At 36.8% G+C, this 15161-nt stretch overlaps 2 protein-coding genes across 6 annotated transcripts; both read left to right on the forward strand.

The window, feature by feature from the left end:
* Positions 1-2146: 2146 nt before the first annotated feature.
* On the forward strand, positions 2147-8517 carry LOC113337759 (F-box protein At3g07870-like). 2 transcript variants are annotated; one of them, XM_026583355.1, is made up of 8 exons: positions 2147-4623; positions 4711-4791; positions 4910-5299; positions 6363-6476; positions 6581-6673; positions 7797-7921; positions 8027-8150; positions 8286-8517. In XM_026583355.1, the coding sequence occupies exon 1, from the start codon at positions 2596-2598 to the stop codon at positions 3541-3543; it is 948 nt and encodes a 315-aa protein (XP_026439140.1). In that variant the 5' UTR covers positions 2147-2595; the 3' UTR covers positions 3544-4623; positions 4711-4791; positions 4910-5299; positions 6363-6476; positions 6581-6673; positions 7797-7921; positions 8027-8150; positions 8286-8517. The 2 variants fall into 2 exon arrangements, with proteins under 2 accessions (XP_026439140.1, XP_026439141.1); XM_026583356.1 differs by having other exon boundaries at positions 8023-8150; positions 8286-8511.
* Positions 8518-9874: 1357 nt separating this feature from the next.
* Positions 9875-14262, forward strand: LOC113337761. Of its 4 annotated transcripts, none has more exons than XR_003354424.1 (9): positions 9875-9968; positions 10061-10155; positions 10256-10389; positions 10928-11078; positions 11315-11358; positions 12093-12226; positions 12390-12448; positions 13120-13203; positions 13927-14262. XR_003354424.1 is itself a non-coding variant. In XM_026583359.1 (9 exons), exons 4-9 carry the CDS (start codon positions 10979-10981, stop codon positions 13997-13999), a joined length of 510 nt encoding a protein of 169 aa, XP_026439144.1. In that variant the 5' UTR covers positions 9875-9968; positions 10061-10155; positions 10256-10389; positions 10928-10978; the 3' UTR covers positions 14000-14262. The 4 variants fall into 4 exon arrangements, 3 of the variants coding, with proteins under 3 accessions (XP_026439144.1, XP_026439143.1, XP_026439142.1); XM_026583359.1 differs by having other exon boundaries at positions 11299-11358; XM_026583358.1 differs by lacking the exon at positions 13927-14262 and having other exon boundaries at positions 10061-10169; positions 11299-11358; positions 13120-13769.
* Positions 14263-15161: the final 899 nt, after the last annotated feature.

Raw genomic sequence — 15161 nt, forward strand, 5'->3', positions numbered from 1 at the left:
CCTGTCAACCAATATTTTAATACAATAATCTTCATGTTTCGTCATTCGAATTGCTCATGACATGATGGATCGAGGATGGACCTTCTATAACCAATCAATTCACATGACTTCCTGTCAAATACTTGACACGTCAAAAATACGTAGGTCTATGATTGATCACGTAATCTCATTTGACTTATGCTTATCAATCCAAATCATTCGAATATCATTGTTTCCTCAGTTGCCACAATGATATGTCACAATTTTCACTGACTCATCAGACTCAACGTCGATGGTCCATAAAGCATTGTTGATGCCTCAACAAACACTTCACGCTTCATCCGTCGTAACCATGAATAACGAACCATGTTCAATTCATCAATCAAGACTCATAGTCTAACTAGGTCAATAATTGACCATATAAATATTCGTCTGTAAAGCAGACTTTCACATGAGACATCAATCGTGTCACATGGGTGGATATTCACTAGGGTTTTGGTTTGATAGTTTGCAGCACGTGCGATGTGGCAATACATCCATGATGAGAAACGTGAGTAAGTTGTGTTGTCGACAGTTGAAGGAGTAAATGGAATAGGGATGGACAATCAGCCAAATCTACCATGTAAAGTGGAACTGGTTTACACACGATTTCCAATTTCCTACTTTCCATTCTTCCGCTCCTCTTCAACCCTCACCACTTATATGGGATCATTATGTGTTAACTACCTCTGCAATAAATATGTTCCCCAACCTATGACTTGATACCAAGACTTAACGTAATGCAAATCTACAAAATTCAATCATCAATCACACACAAAAGCTTTCTCTCTTGTCTTACACAGAGAAATCATCTTCAAAATAGTTCAACACATCATTCAAAATCAATCAATTTCCATTTATCTCTACACATTCCCAGCTTTCCTCCCTACAGACCGACCCTTCTCCTACATTGAATCTGGAATAACCATTTCTAAGTTTAGGCCAGAGTCCTACATATTAATATCTCGAACTCAAAGTACTCCCGTTCAATACATTTGTTTAAAGGTTCATACGATTTGCTTCATCGAGCTCCACCACTTTTACTCAAAAACCAGTAAAAAATTTTTACCCACAAACACCACCTAATCTTCGTCTAGACCACAATGGAGGCAATTATCTTCCCCCATGCCTACAATTAACCAACACATCTACCATCATAGCGGAAATGGCATGTGAACCCCCATCCAACCAAATTGGATCAAACCTTGATCCAACATAGTGTGTTTCCTTATCCCGATGGTGGCAGATATCTTGATCCTCATTCCTATTATTGGATACATAACAAACTTATCCATTTCCACCCTCTTGCGGCCAGACAATCTCAAACATACACAACATTACAGAAAACTCCTAGGATAAGATTATCTGGCCATACATAGAAAGAGGAAGATACTCGACAACTTTTGGGTACAAATGCCTCACCTGACTAGCAAATCATTCACAACTAAGCCATATACCATCCAACAACTTCTTGTGGACACTTCTATGTCCCCAAAAAAATATATCATTTCTTGTGGAAAGCAATTAATAAAAACCTCCCAGCCTTCTCCATTCAATGCCTAAAATCGGCTAATGTGACTCAAAAACTACTGTATTGTGTCAATTCTGATGGTTGGAGGCCCAACATAATAGATTTTGAGTCACAATACAAATTGAACTTGTCTTGTCTTTGGATTTTCTGGATTTTTGTAGATGTGTACATGAATGTACACCCGTGTAAATTAAGATTTATTAAAAAATAAAAATTATATAGTCATATGGGTACTCTTTTTGTAGATCTCGAAAAGAGCTTTCCGAATATATAAAGTTTGTGAATTTTAGACAAACGGTTCGAAAGATAAATTATTTTTTAATTATTTTTATAGTATTATCTAAAATTGCTGACACCATGCGTCACCTTGGACTAAATTGTAAATCAGCAAGGTTATATGTGTATTTTCTATATTTTAAATAACTTTTGAACTAAATTGTACCTAGTTAAATGGTCGTGGACTAACTAATATATTCCGATGGGATTTTAGAATAAACCTATTTTTCCCTTTATTTTATCTTGTTTGGCATGACTCGTACCTGGTATTTATCAACGCGTGTCAAGATGAGAAACATCTCCCCCCAGAAGCATAACAAATCACACAAATCTCTTTCCGCCATTTTCCAATTGTTTCCTTCCTCAAAACCCCAACAAAATTTCTTGAATCAAATTGCTGTTTCTCTGTAAAAGGATTTCGTGGATTACTTCTGAAAACTCTTGTTCTTGAACCCTAACTCTTTCTTTCTACAGACAAAATCCCCCCATTTTGTTTCCATCGCCATTTCTTGGACCCTAACAAGTTGTTGTTCTCCGTATGAAGATCAAAAAGGGTTTAATCATGGATTATTTCAAAAATATACCGGATGAGATTACTTTAGAGATATTATCTCGGGTACAGGTTGAATCGGTGCTCGATTGTAAATTAGTTTGTAGAAATTGGAGAAACATCGTTTCTAATGGTCGATCATTCAATCAGATGCACTCGCATCATTCTATTGCTGCTGAAGATTCCTGTAAGTTGGGTTTTCTTGCTTTAATTGAGAATAATGGATTTTACTTTTTTTGAATATAATGATGATCAGAATCATGAGTTAAGAAACCCCATTGAGAGAGTTAGAAGGCTGATTACAACACCAGCTAAGGGTACTTGCTTTGTTGGTTCCTTTAATGGTTTAATCTGTCTTGTTAGAGAAGAAGCATGTAAACCTGTTTGTATTTGCAATCCTTTCACCAAAGAGTATGTCAACCTTCCAGAAATCAGGATAGATGGTGATGATTTTGATTTTTGCACATTCGGATTTGGTTACCTTCCTTCAACAATTGAGTACAAAGTGGTAGCAATACATGTGTCCAAGACCAAGCTTATAGAAGTCTACATATACACACTAGGCAGTGGCAATGGATGGAGAGACCTCGGAAAGTTCAATTCTGAATTCTGCCCTATGTATAATCAACGTCATGAACATGGTAGCTTTGCCAATGGATCTATTTATTGGGCTGGCGCTAATCTACAAACGATCTTGACCTTTGACTTGATTGAGGAAAAGTTCTGCGGACATTTTGCACCTCCTCCTTCCCCACCAGACACTGATTTGGAAAGTCATACAATAGGGGTTTTGGGTGAATTTTTGTATATTTCTATACTTGATGACGAAGAAGAAGGTTTTGACATATGGCTATTAAAAATGAAGAATGATAATCACGACAAGAAAGAGGGAGAGGAACATCGCCCATCGGAATGGAGTAAAGAGCTTTGGGTTAATGAAAGACATTCATTAGCCCTTACGAAGAGGGGGGATGTTTTAACTTACATTAGTATTGATAACTATCTCAACATTTACGACACAAAAGCTTCAACCTCGAAACCGCTTGTGGATTTTAAGGAATTTGTTTGTCGAGTATTCCCTCACAAGAACACCTTTGTATCTTTGAAAGAATTAGGGGAAAAAGATACGGAAATAATCAAGTCAGTTAAAGGAGGCAGAAAGCCGTGATTCACCTTTCAAGCAGCTACAGGAGGATGCGAACCCTGACTACATAGTTATAAACCGGTAATCTTTATTGAGTTTTTGCAGTAGTATTCATATCATTCTGCAGACTTAGGAGTTTCATTAACAAGTAACCTTTTTGTGAGCATTGATGTTTGACATTGTGTTAGTGAGTAATATACATCAGATCCCTTTATTCTTTCTTTATATCGTTGATCCAACTTAATGGAATTGTTTCTATTTTGGGTTGCTTTGTAATTTGTGCATTTTGGTAGTGACCCGACCTTATTTCAATGGGAGTGCTGTACACTGTAGTGACTTATTTTGTTTACACTTGGGGTCGAATACGCATATTCAGGAAAATTCATAAATTTGATTAGGAAACTGCACTGAAGTTTGTCTTCATCTGTTTATAAATTTTGAACCTTGAGTCAATCAGGCACAGTTCTCTATGATATCTAACATGAATTATGTATCCATTCTGGCATTCTGTCATTAACTACAACCAACCTTTATCATCAACAAGCTGCTTTTCAATCTCCATGGGAAGGATTAATGAGCCAGTTACCTTGTAGCCTACAACCAGGATTCAGAACAATGATTCCGCTGGCAGTGAGGATTTTGACATCTTCCTCCAAATGGATGAGATTGCACTTAAATTGTGGTTATGCACACACTTCATGCCTACTTCCACAGTTGTGTCAATTTTCGATTTGCTTAACTCTGATTGAGTTAAATCTCAAGTTGCAACATTTCAGTCTGATGATTAAAAAAATGGTTTATGTTTCATCTTCCAAAATTATGGCTGAAACCAGCCGGCGATTTACTGGTAGTTAATGAAAAATGGGGTTGTGACTGGTGATCCAAATGGGGCAATCTTTTGTAGAGAGAACTATTGAGAGTGTCTGTCCCAATGTTTTTGGATGGAAACAAATAGTAGCATACCATACTACCATGAAAGGAAAGTTTCAGGAAAAGATGATATGGCAAGTATATACCAATAATTGTAAATGAATTCCATCCTCCAACATGTCCATCTTACTTTATGGACATGTTTTGGCTTTCCTAGTTCCAGCTGGCCTAATTGTAAGTCCCAATCTCTTCTCTTCGTTTTTGTTTTAGTGCAACTATCTTGGTCTACGTCTTTTATTTGCTTAATTTTCACTTTCTCAGGCATGCTTTCTTCCACTATCAGCTGCCAGTTCCTTGGATGTCCTCTATACAGTAACACCAATATATTTCTCGGGAGTCATGGTAAGGAAATTACCACCTGATTTCACCTTTTATTTTTTCGTGTTTGCTTTATGTCCTCTACATTTTTTTTGTCTTTCTATTTTTTTTCCTGATTGTTCTGCGTCCTTTCCATGTTCAGAGGATGCTTATATTTTCCCCAGCAGGATGCATTATGGCTGAAATTTATCTTTCTGGAGCTTTTGACGTCTTCACTGGCTCAGTAAAATTTCAACTGCCTGGATTACCAGGGGATTCTGATGTAAGCCTGTTTCCGGTTGTCTTGCTTGTGCACATTCTTCCCAGGACGTGGTACAAAATAGCGTAGACAAGGATGAGTCAAATGCAGCTGCTGATAAAAGCGAAGAATTTCTGAAGGAACGTCTATCAAAAAAGAACAAGAAAAATCAAAAAAGAACCTGTTGTGGAGGCATCTTTTAAGTCCACAATTCAGAAGAGATTTCTGGTCTTACCTTTGGAGGCATCTATCATTGCCCTTCTCTTGCTTATTTTATTGGGTGCCTTTTCTGTGGTAAGTAGAAAACACTCCTCTGTAGAGGAAACTCTCCCAGATGTGGAGTCCATTCATTTTTCAAGGTATCTTTAGTTTCTAGGCAGCAGGGATTTTAATGCCAAAAATTCATTGTACATTCTTTGTGTTTGTGCTGCCGCCAAAGCTTACTTAGCTGATTCTATCATTCCAACTTCTGGATCACATGATAGCCTTCATGTTTGCTGTGATGTTAGAACCTTATGCTTGTTTAAGCCATAGCACTTAAGTAGATGATGAGGTCAGTCCACCTCATACTGGTTATATGAGTCGCTTTCGATCCTCAGGATGTGGCATATTTGACTATCTTTGCTGCTTAAGAACTGATGAGCTTGTTTTGCCAACCAAAAGAAACACAGTGATGGTTTTGGTTCTGATTAAGTATTGCCTGTTGGTTGTGTCATCGTGGGACTACTGTTACCAAAGTACCGCAATATATTAAAGTCTCTTTGCTACTGTCATTGTTGATAATAATAGCTGAAACTACCATGGCAGCAGCAGCTGTTTTAGCAATGGTAAGTTCAATGCACTTCTGCCTATATCATTTTGGTAAAAAAAGAGTTGGCTGTGCTTGGTAGTTTTTTTAGTCAACGATTATTAATACATTAGTGTGGAGAAAAGATCTGAAGGAAATACATGGTCCGAAACTTCAGCTGTGAATAGAGTTTGATGAATTAATATAACCCATCAGCAACCATGACGTGTGTCATTTTGCTTTTGCCGTGATTAGATATGTACACGTTAGTATACTTTCTTATATGCTTTTTTAACTGTTTTACACCCTTAAACCACCATTTTAATATGTTTTTGGTTATCGTATATAGTTGTTAATATGATTTCTTAGATCCAACATCTCCGTGCAATGGTTTTCTTAAGGCCCATTTCCTAAACTAAATATCTGCTACAGTTTATATATGTAGGATCCTTCTGATATATCTCGTTCTGTAGCTGGAAGCTATGATAATGAAGTATGACAGACTGATGTTACTGTGGTTATTCTCCTCTTGTTCTTATTTACATGTGTTGGGCACATTTTATTTTTCAGGTGTGCTCTTCGGGAGATTATACCTTTATTATTAACCTTATCCCAATACATGTGCTTCTGTGCATTGCAACTGGTCGTTACTCTCTTTAGCTGTATGGTGTGTATGCTCCTCTTGTAAGTATCTTGTCTCTGTTTAGAATCTCCATTCCATTGAGTAAATAGATGTACATACAGCATACTTTCTATGCATCATAAAATGTAAAACCTCGTGCATGCAGGTGTCTTGGCCCCTGGGTACATTATCGGCTTCATTGGTGCTTGTTGTTCGATTCAAAGCTGTGATGACCTTGGAACACTTCGCATTGTTTTTGGTGAGTTAATGGATGTGGTGGGCCTGGTGGCTAATTGGTTACCTTCCTATAGATCCTACTCTTATCAAAATTGTGGTTGCTTTCTTCTCCCATTTCTGCTTTGAACATATTTAAATATTTTATACATGTTTTGCTTGTGGCACATTATTTCCTATTTTCCGATGTCGTTCTTTTCCTTTTTCCCGATTTTCATTGTTATCCATGTGGTGGCTCTTGTGTATTACGTCAAGGGATTTCTATGTCTGCAAATGCTTAAAGTGGCTGTGGCACTTGTAGTATCTGTTGGCATGTAAGCTCCCACAACTTATAATCGTCTAGTAAATATTGAAGGAAGTTGAAAGTTTACAATACAATAGACAGATAAAAGAAACCATTTTCTTCATTTTGTTGAGAAGTTAGGCTTGCTAAGATTGTTTCTGCGATTGCCAAGACAGATTGTGGGATGGTAAAATCGTAAAATAGTTCCCTTGCTTGCAGTATCTTTACTGCTAACATATTAAATGGAGTGTAAACTTAGTTCTTTATTACTTAGGGTGGTCTGTATTGCTGCAATACTTGTAGCAGTAGTGGCTCCAGTCCAACAAAGGGACTGAGTGGTTGCAGTTTGAGTCTTCTTGATCCGTAAGATGCAACTCCCACAACTTGAATCTATCCTATACAACTCAGCCACATGTTCGATTCACTCCTGTTTGTATAACTTGAACATAACTTATGCTAGCAAATATAAGCTCATATTGCTAGTGTAAGTGAATACCAGCCGCCAACATGGTCATCCTCATGGGCATCAACATTTTGGCTTTCGTGGTTCCAGCTGGCATAATCTCATCTCTTTCTTTCTGTTTTAGTGCAATCGTCTTGGTCCATGTATTTTATTTGCTTGATTTTCACTTTCTCTGATAAATTTTTATTTTCTGCACCGGCATGCTTTCTTCCACTATCAGATGCCAGTTCATTTGCTGTCCTTTATTATATTATATCATCACATCAGTATATTTCTCAGAGTCATGGTATGAAAATACCCATTTACCCGATTTTAGCTTTTGTCTCTCGATTTATTTTAATAGTCTCTACATTACCTTTGTCTTTCTATCTTTTTTTCCTGATTGTTCTGTGTCCCTTTTAGATTCGGCTGATGCTTGTATTCGGCCCAGCAGTAGCATTATGGCTGGAATTGCTCTTTCTGGAGCTTTTGATGTTATCACATGCTCGGTCAAATTTCAGTTACCTGGATTACTTGGGGATCGTGATGTACGTGGTTCTGGTTTTCTTGGTTGTGCACATTCTTGCAGTTTTGCGGTGAGTTGGGATTGAGAAGGAACTAACATGAGGTCATGCTTTTCACCTTTGAGGCAGGGGATATTATTACTTCCGGGCATGTGGTACAAAATGGCGTAAGCAAGGGTTATTCAAATGCAGCTTTAGAGAAAAGCGAAGAAACTCTGAAAGAACTTACATCTAAGAAGAATCAAGTCATTAAGTAATTGATCTTACGAATCAAGTCTGAACTTATTTCTGATTGTTGTACATTTAATCAATTCTGAACTTCAATTCTGATTGTCAATCATTTAGTTTCTGAGTGTGGAAACTTATTTCTGTTATTTGGTATCGTCAGGTCTTCACCCTTGGAATTGGATGGTGAGCATATTTTGCATCTTCTTTTCTGCCCAGAATTGAAGACCAAGTTCAACTAGCACAAAAGGAAAAGGCAGGGATGAGCTTGTGTCTGTGGAGAGATTTTTTCTGCACGTTGAGTGTTATTAACATATACAAATTGGTAAAAAGTTTGTAGCTCAGGTTTTGTATCATTTTTTTTTTATAAAAGGAAGAGAGTAATTTTTATGATGAAATCTGCCATTGTAACTCAACATGCGACCCCAAAATATGTTTACCCTGTGAGACACAACTACTAACTGAAAATGTATCCAACGTAAATCAAAAACTGAAAACTGCAACAGATTTTTTTTCAAGTGCCACTGACCCACCCAATATCAGCTAGGTTCCAAAATCAAACCTAGGCATTTCAAACTCAGGTCATCTTTTGTTAGCGACTCGATTGAGCAAAGCTGAAGGCAAAAACAGGTATAAATTAACTGCGGCACACTTCAATTGAGCTAATAAATTAAACTGGAATCCAATCAAACAAAGCTCTAAAAAAGGCAAAAACAGGTATAATCATCATACACACAGACACAATCAATAAACTTGCATTATGAAAAAGACGTTTAGTTTCTTAAAGCCTTAAAACCCTTCACAATTACATCCGATGCACAAAGCAAAAGTGGAAGGAGGAAAAGAAAATCAGAATGCCATCAGGAGATTGGGCTTGTGGACCGATAGATGTTTAATTTTCCGGACCCCCAGATGTTTGCTTTTCCATTCTATTCGCGCCCTGACGCTGTCTCCATGGTACTTTTTAGCATACTTGCTCACCTGCAGCTTCGGTTTAGCAGTAATCTTGTTCCCTGCCTTTTCTTGTCTTTCCTCACAATGTAATTTCCTTTTAGCAGCTTCAACTTTGAACTCCTGAACTACATCATCTTGTCTATCCTTCCTTTTAGCAGCTTCAACTTTGGGCTCCTGAACTGCATCATCTGGATTTTTATACGAAAGGTTTTGATACATATCGGTCCCTGGTATCTTTCTCACTCTAAGCCTGAGAATACATCTTTCTTGCGGTTTTGTTTGAACAATAGGAAGTGGTTGTTCATCTTCAAATTCACTACTACCAAATAAACGGTGGTACCAATACTGTTTTTGATCAAGTAAGTCACCACCCCCTGCCATTCTTTTTCTTCCTTAACTGAATTTTTTCTGGTCCGAATCAAAGTATTCTTGATTATTAAAGAAGAATAAAAAGCAAAAGAAGAGAAACTCTAGACCTTGCTGATTAATTTTGCTACCGGGTTGAGACCACCTTGCTGCTAGTATTTGTAGTGTTACTGAGGACGATATTTAGAAACCAACTTGAGCTTCTAAATCTTAGCTGCGATGGTGTAGTTTCCTAAGTTAAGACGGCAACTGCGAAATACCACAGGTTCAGTTGAGGTTCAGTTCAGTTCAGTAATACTTAACCGTGTGAACTCACGCGGTTCGAGTTAGGATCGAATCGGTCAAATCGGGGTACACCGAATACAGTACAGATGGCGGACAATCCCACATTGATATGTAGGTCCTTCTCGCTTTGCTTTCTCAATTTAATTTCTTCTCCTCTCGAGTTTCTCTCTCCTTGTGCTTCCTCATTCTCTAGGTCTATCCGTCTATGGCTAACCCTCAGACTCGCTGCTGGTTTTCTCAGGTCTTAAATCTCTCTTACACATAATAATCTTTTTGATTTTTGATATGTCATTTTCTGGTGAGAAATTGATCAGTTTTATGAAATTGTATCAGGTGGAACTGAAATTAATGGCGTCGTTGAAGAGATTTGACAACTACGCTGTTTCTGATGACGGATGAAGGACTGCACAAATTGTTCAGTGTCCTTGGTAAATTTTAACAAGTTAGATTTCTTCAACTAATATTATGATGTTTGATTGTATTGAATCGAATAGTTTGTTTAAGATGATAGAAAGTGATTTTGTATAGGTGTTGGAGACATTAGATGAATTTTGATCGAGACGTTTGAGATTGCATGTCAGATGAAATCACTGAAGCTCTTGCTATATGAATATTGCTTGGACACCGATACATCTTGATTGAGCACACGCGAAATCAGAATGGTACTAATCTGCCTTTCCCTATTCTAAACTAGCTAGGCTGGCTAATTTTGTTTGAAATTTGAATAATGATGTATGATGAGTTTCATTCATTTCAATTCCCTAAAGACTTTAACCTCCACTTGATATCTACTCAATTTGATGCTTAATGGTGCACATTTTTCGGCGATAGTTTTGCAGAGCCTGCCTAACACTCTTACGCCGCTTTCACTTTTTCCACTTTAATGTGGAATGTCATTTTGAGCCAGGTTTCTATGTTGTGCTCCTTGGACTGTTACCGCTATTCGGAGGAGTTACCATTTAGAAATATTTGACTGATCAAAGAATGTCAAAATCACGATTTGCTTCTTGGTTAGCTTTGTAAAACATGTGATAAATCTTTTCTTTACACAAAATTACTTACGCTCTCAGAATTTCTTGTCGTTTTCCTGTTTTTCCATGGCGCTGTTTATCTTCTTCGGTCGATTTTATGTATCGGGGTTATCAAGTCAAATAATATCTTTAGGTTCTTAATTTTAGATTTCTGTTATTGTTTTGCTAGGTTCCGGGGTGGTGGGACTGTTGAATTAGTGTGCTGAGTTCAGAATTTGACATGTATGATATTGTTAAGGACTACATTCTTTATGGAATGGTGTATCAAAACCCTACGAGAAACCATCAGAGCCTTTTTTTTGGCTTATTTCCAAAATCAGGTATCCCGTGTTGGACTTCAGTTTAAAAATTGAAAGGAAGTTATAGAAGATCCACTTTTAATACCTCCTTGTTTGAGTCTCTCGCTTGGCCTTTAGTTATTTTTTCAAATGAGTTTCCTTTTTCCATTTCCATTGCAATTGTGTTCAATGACATTGTCCTTCTAGTTAGTAGATTTTTGCTTCTTCAAATTTGATCCTAATATTTGACACTTTCTTATAGTTGTCACATTACTCAGATCCTCCGACGGGCAAGGGAATTGTTTTGTTTCAGCAATGGAAGGTATTATTTTTTTTCTTGGATGGATCAAACTCAGATCATGCTTTTACTTGTAATGAAATGATACCTTGGTGTTTGGCTTGTGGTGATAATTCCTTTATCATTATTATACCGGTCATCTCCACTAATCCTAGGGGAGGTGGTTGAATTGGTTATGGAGTAAGAAAATCTATGAAATCAATTTCAGTTTTGTTAGGTAGTCGATTTACACTTAATGGACCAAGAGAAGCTCTATGGAGGAATGGTTCTTGGCAATTGTTATAGATGTTTGAGAAACCATTGAGGTAGTTGTGGTCTTGATTTTATTCTTGGGTGGTAAAATGGTCCCCTTTTGTGAGGCAGCAGATTATTTTGTATAGAGTCTAGAGACACAGTGATAGATTTAGGGTATTAGTAGTTTCGTTGTTACCTGATGGTGTTTCTGGTTGTGGAAGCTTAATAAATGCAAGAAAACGTAATACTTTAGACAAAGACAAGCAGTGGATTTTATTTGAAAAAGGAAAGAGATAGTTAAAGCTTTTGTACGGATTGCTAGTGACCTAGTTCTGCTATAAAATAACACCTATGGCACCTCTATACCTTGCTTTTCGGTTTTCTGTCAGGACCCTATAATTCAAGAGTATTGCATGCTTAATATTACCAAAAGATTTGCATGTGGAACTGCGTTCTTCCTCTTGGGTCATTGCTGGGAACTGACTTCCATTATGCTTACAGCGTTGAAAATTTTTTCTTTGCAGGTTCCCGAATATTCTTCCAGTCTTTAAATGCTGCAGTACTCTTGTTTTCACGTGTTACAAATATTCCGACAGAAAGTCTCGTGCTCCCTGTGATATACACAAATGACAAACTCACGTTGGGATGTGAATTGTGGGTATGGTTGTCAGCTAATGTTTTTCATCTTTTTTCATAAATGCTGGTGCAACATATAATTTTTCTGTTCCAAATGAGCAGTGAACATGTTTGTCGATTATGTTGATCATAGTTTTTCATGTTATTAATCTCAATGTTTTCGGCTTTGCAACATTTGTGTTTAGGATGTACATGGGCAAAATCAAATATCGCACCTATTGGATCTATTCAACCTGTTGATAAGGTATTTCACAATTTTGTTAATAAATAATTTTTACTTTTTACTTAATTCATTGCTCTGTTTAAATAAGTAGATGGGGTATTGGCTATTGAGTAATTACTAATTTCATGTTTACTCAACTATTTTAATCAAGTGATGGTCAAGTTATCAATTTTAAGCCATATTACCAAAGAGCTCAGTCAGGCCTCAAGTTTATCATTTATCTGCCAGTATGCGTGATAGTACCATATCTAGCAGTATAATCATCTTTTGACCTGTAAAAAAAGCTCAATTTATGAACCTTGATTCGTTGATTCTTTAGTGGTCATGGTTTTTTATCTACTAAAAATTCTGTTTGATGCCCTGTTTTTATGATTTCTTGCCTAAAGAGACGGCTTGCAATATCCAGCAATCAATATTGGAGATAAATACTGAAACATTTGATGGGAAACTTAATCGTATTTGATGTTAATGTTGCATATCCTGCATGACTTTTTGCATTAAGATATGTCGAAAGAGAGATGAGTATAAAAAGTTGCTGAATTGTGGTTTCAGTATAGTGGTGTTTTTTGGGTTGGTGACTGCATACTAAATTTGGTTGATAGACACGACTTTTTGAAGCATGAACATAGTTATTCTTTTGTACGTGTTGACATCTGTAGCTGCTTATTTCTTTGTTTTATTCTTGTGGATAGAAAGTATCTTCTGTTCCAGCATTGGCTTCAAGAACAAAGAGAATACTCTACATGTCAAGCGAGGGAAGAAACTTGTTACACGAGGTTAGTGATTTTTATGGTTTTTGGTTGTCTGATTATTTTTTTTCAGATCTCTCATATTTTACGCAGGTTAGTTTAGACTCACCAACTTCCTATTAGACGTGCTAATCTTTCGGTAACACCCGTCCATGTCTTATGCCATAACCTGACACCCACTCTTATTTACTGAAAGCAAGTGAGTTCCCCACTTTGCGAACCCCCGCATCAAATTGACTGACAGTTTTATGAGGGGCCAAGCCTCCTACCTAATATATCCCTAATCTCCCTTGGGACAATACACCTCTCCAGATCTTGAGCACGCTTCTATCCAGAATTGAGAGGGACAAAGGAGAAAATGAGTTTGAATGGGTAATATTGAATAGAGTTAGTGTGTCTTTTTGGATTAAATAGGATGCGTTCCACATGTAATATTTCCTCTGACATCCACTAATACCTGTAAAATCTTCAGCTGATTCTGTCTCGAAGTTGAAATCTGTTTTTTAGCTAAATGATGCCTTAATTGAGATTGTGTATATGTGAAGATGAATTGATGTAAGTCATGCCTTGGTACATAAGTGTTATCTTCTTAAGAAGTTTCCTTCCTCTTGTTTGCAATACAAGTATTAGAGTATCACCACCGTGTTTTTATTGTTACCACAAATGGTCCAAAAATTGGTGAATTGCATTTCGATATGTCGACGTTAAATTCATCTTAGCCGTAACTTGGAAAAGTCATTTTTGGTGCAGCAAGTCAGTATGTTATTGCCCTGTTGGTTCCCAAGGATGGTCAAATTCCAGTAGATGTTCAGAGTTTGTCTAAGCAAGGAATCTTTCAGGTGGTATTGTACACTTAACTTTCGAGCTAAATTCGTTGTTACTACATAATAAAATTTATGCGCCTGCCATACTATCCTTTTTGGAACAGTGTAATTGTAATGTGAATTCATGATTTTGCAACTGAACTGCCTGGTTATTTTACAAGTTAGACAGTATTCCTTTCTCCGTGGAGCCCTTCAATGCTTTTAAAACCTTAAAATATACTCCCTCCGTCCCTAATAAGATGACCTACTTGGTTTTAAACTTTGTCCCATAAATAGATGACCTATTTCACTAATCAAGGTATATTTCTAAAACTACCCTTTTAATTGATTATTTTTTCTATAAGAAATATGTATAATTTGATAGTCATGTTTATATTCGTTGCGTAGGTGTTTTAAAATGCTTTTCAACGGTATAAATTTATAAAAAAACGTGGTATAGTTTAAGAGATAAATCGTTTTTAAATTTTACTAATTATTGCCCATAAGGGTATAATTGTAAAAAATAGTTAAATATACTCCGCTTTCCTCATTGCCTTAAAATTTGTGCAAACTACAACTAAGTCATCTTATTAGGGATGGAGGGAGTATTTTTTCTGCTTAAATTACTTTGGACCATGTGCGATGTTATTAATAGCATGAATGTGCTGATTCTTTATCTGTTTCTCATCTGTATCTTTCTGTAATTGGTTCCCCAAAAGGGTGTGCTTGATGATAAAATCCTCTGTCAAGTTCTTCAGTTATTGATTTGGGCAGAAAGCAGGTTTTTCTTGTCATTAATTTTAATCTAAGGGATCCTCTTGGTAAAGCTTTTTTGAATTAACCTTTTTTCTGATTATATTTATGATGATGTGTCTAAAAGATACAACAATGTGGTCGTGCCGGAGTGGTTATCGGGCATGACTAGAAATCATGTGGGCTTTGCCCACGTTTTTTTGTCCCCTTAATTTTCGAGAATGGAAAAGCTGATTGCTGTATTTTGTCAATGAATTCAACATATTGCAATTTCATTCCCTTCATTATTTGAACAGTCGGGAAATTTTCTTAACAATCTTGTGTTCCACTTTAGGGACTGTTACTTTAGAAGGCAAACATGCATGAGGTACTGCAGATCTCACTAATGTAACTTCTTTTGGATATCTGCAACATTTCCACATTGCTTAA

This window comes from Papaver somniferum, unplaced genomic scaffold (genome assembly GCF_003573695.1).
Source record: "Papaver somniferum cultivar HN1 unplaced genomic scaffold, ASM357369v1 unplaced-scaffold_18, whole genome shotgun sequence".
Lineage (NCBI taxonomy): Eukaryota > Viridiplantae > Streptophyta > Magnoliopsida > Ranunculales > Papaveraceae > Papaver > Papaver somniferum.

Excerpts from the sequence above, each read along its gene's own strand:
- LOC113337761 (XM_026583358.1), top strand. The coding sequence starts at position 10,979 with ATGTATGATATTGTTAAGGACTACATTCTTTATGGAATGGTGTATCAA. Across the intron at positions 11,079-11,298 it reads TGGCTTATTTCCAAAATCAG|TTGTCACATTACTCAGATCC; the intron begins GTATCCCGTGTT and ends ACTTTCTTATAG. Across the intron at positions 12,449-13,119 it reads CTATTCAACCTGTTGATAAG|AAAGTATCTTCTGTTCCAGC; the intron begins GTATTTCACAAT and ends TCTTGTGGATAG.
- LOC113337759 (XM_026583355.1), top strand. The coding sequence starts at position 2,596 with ATGGATTTTACTTTTTTTGAATATAATGATGATCAGAATCATGAGTTA.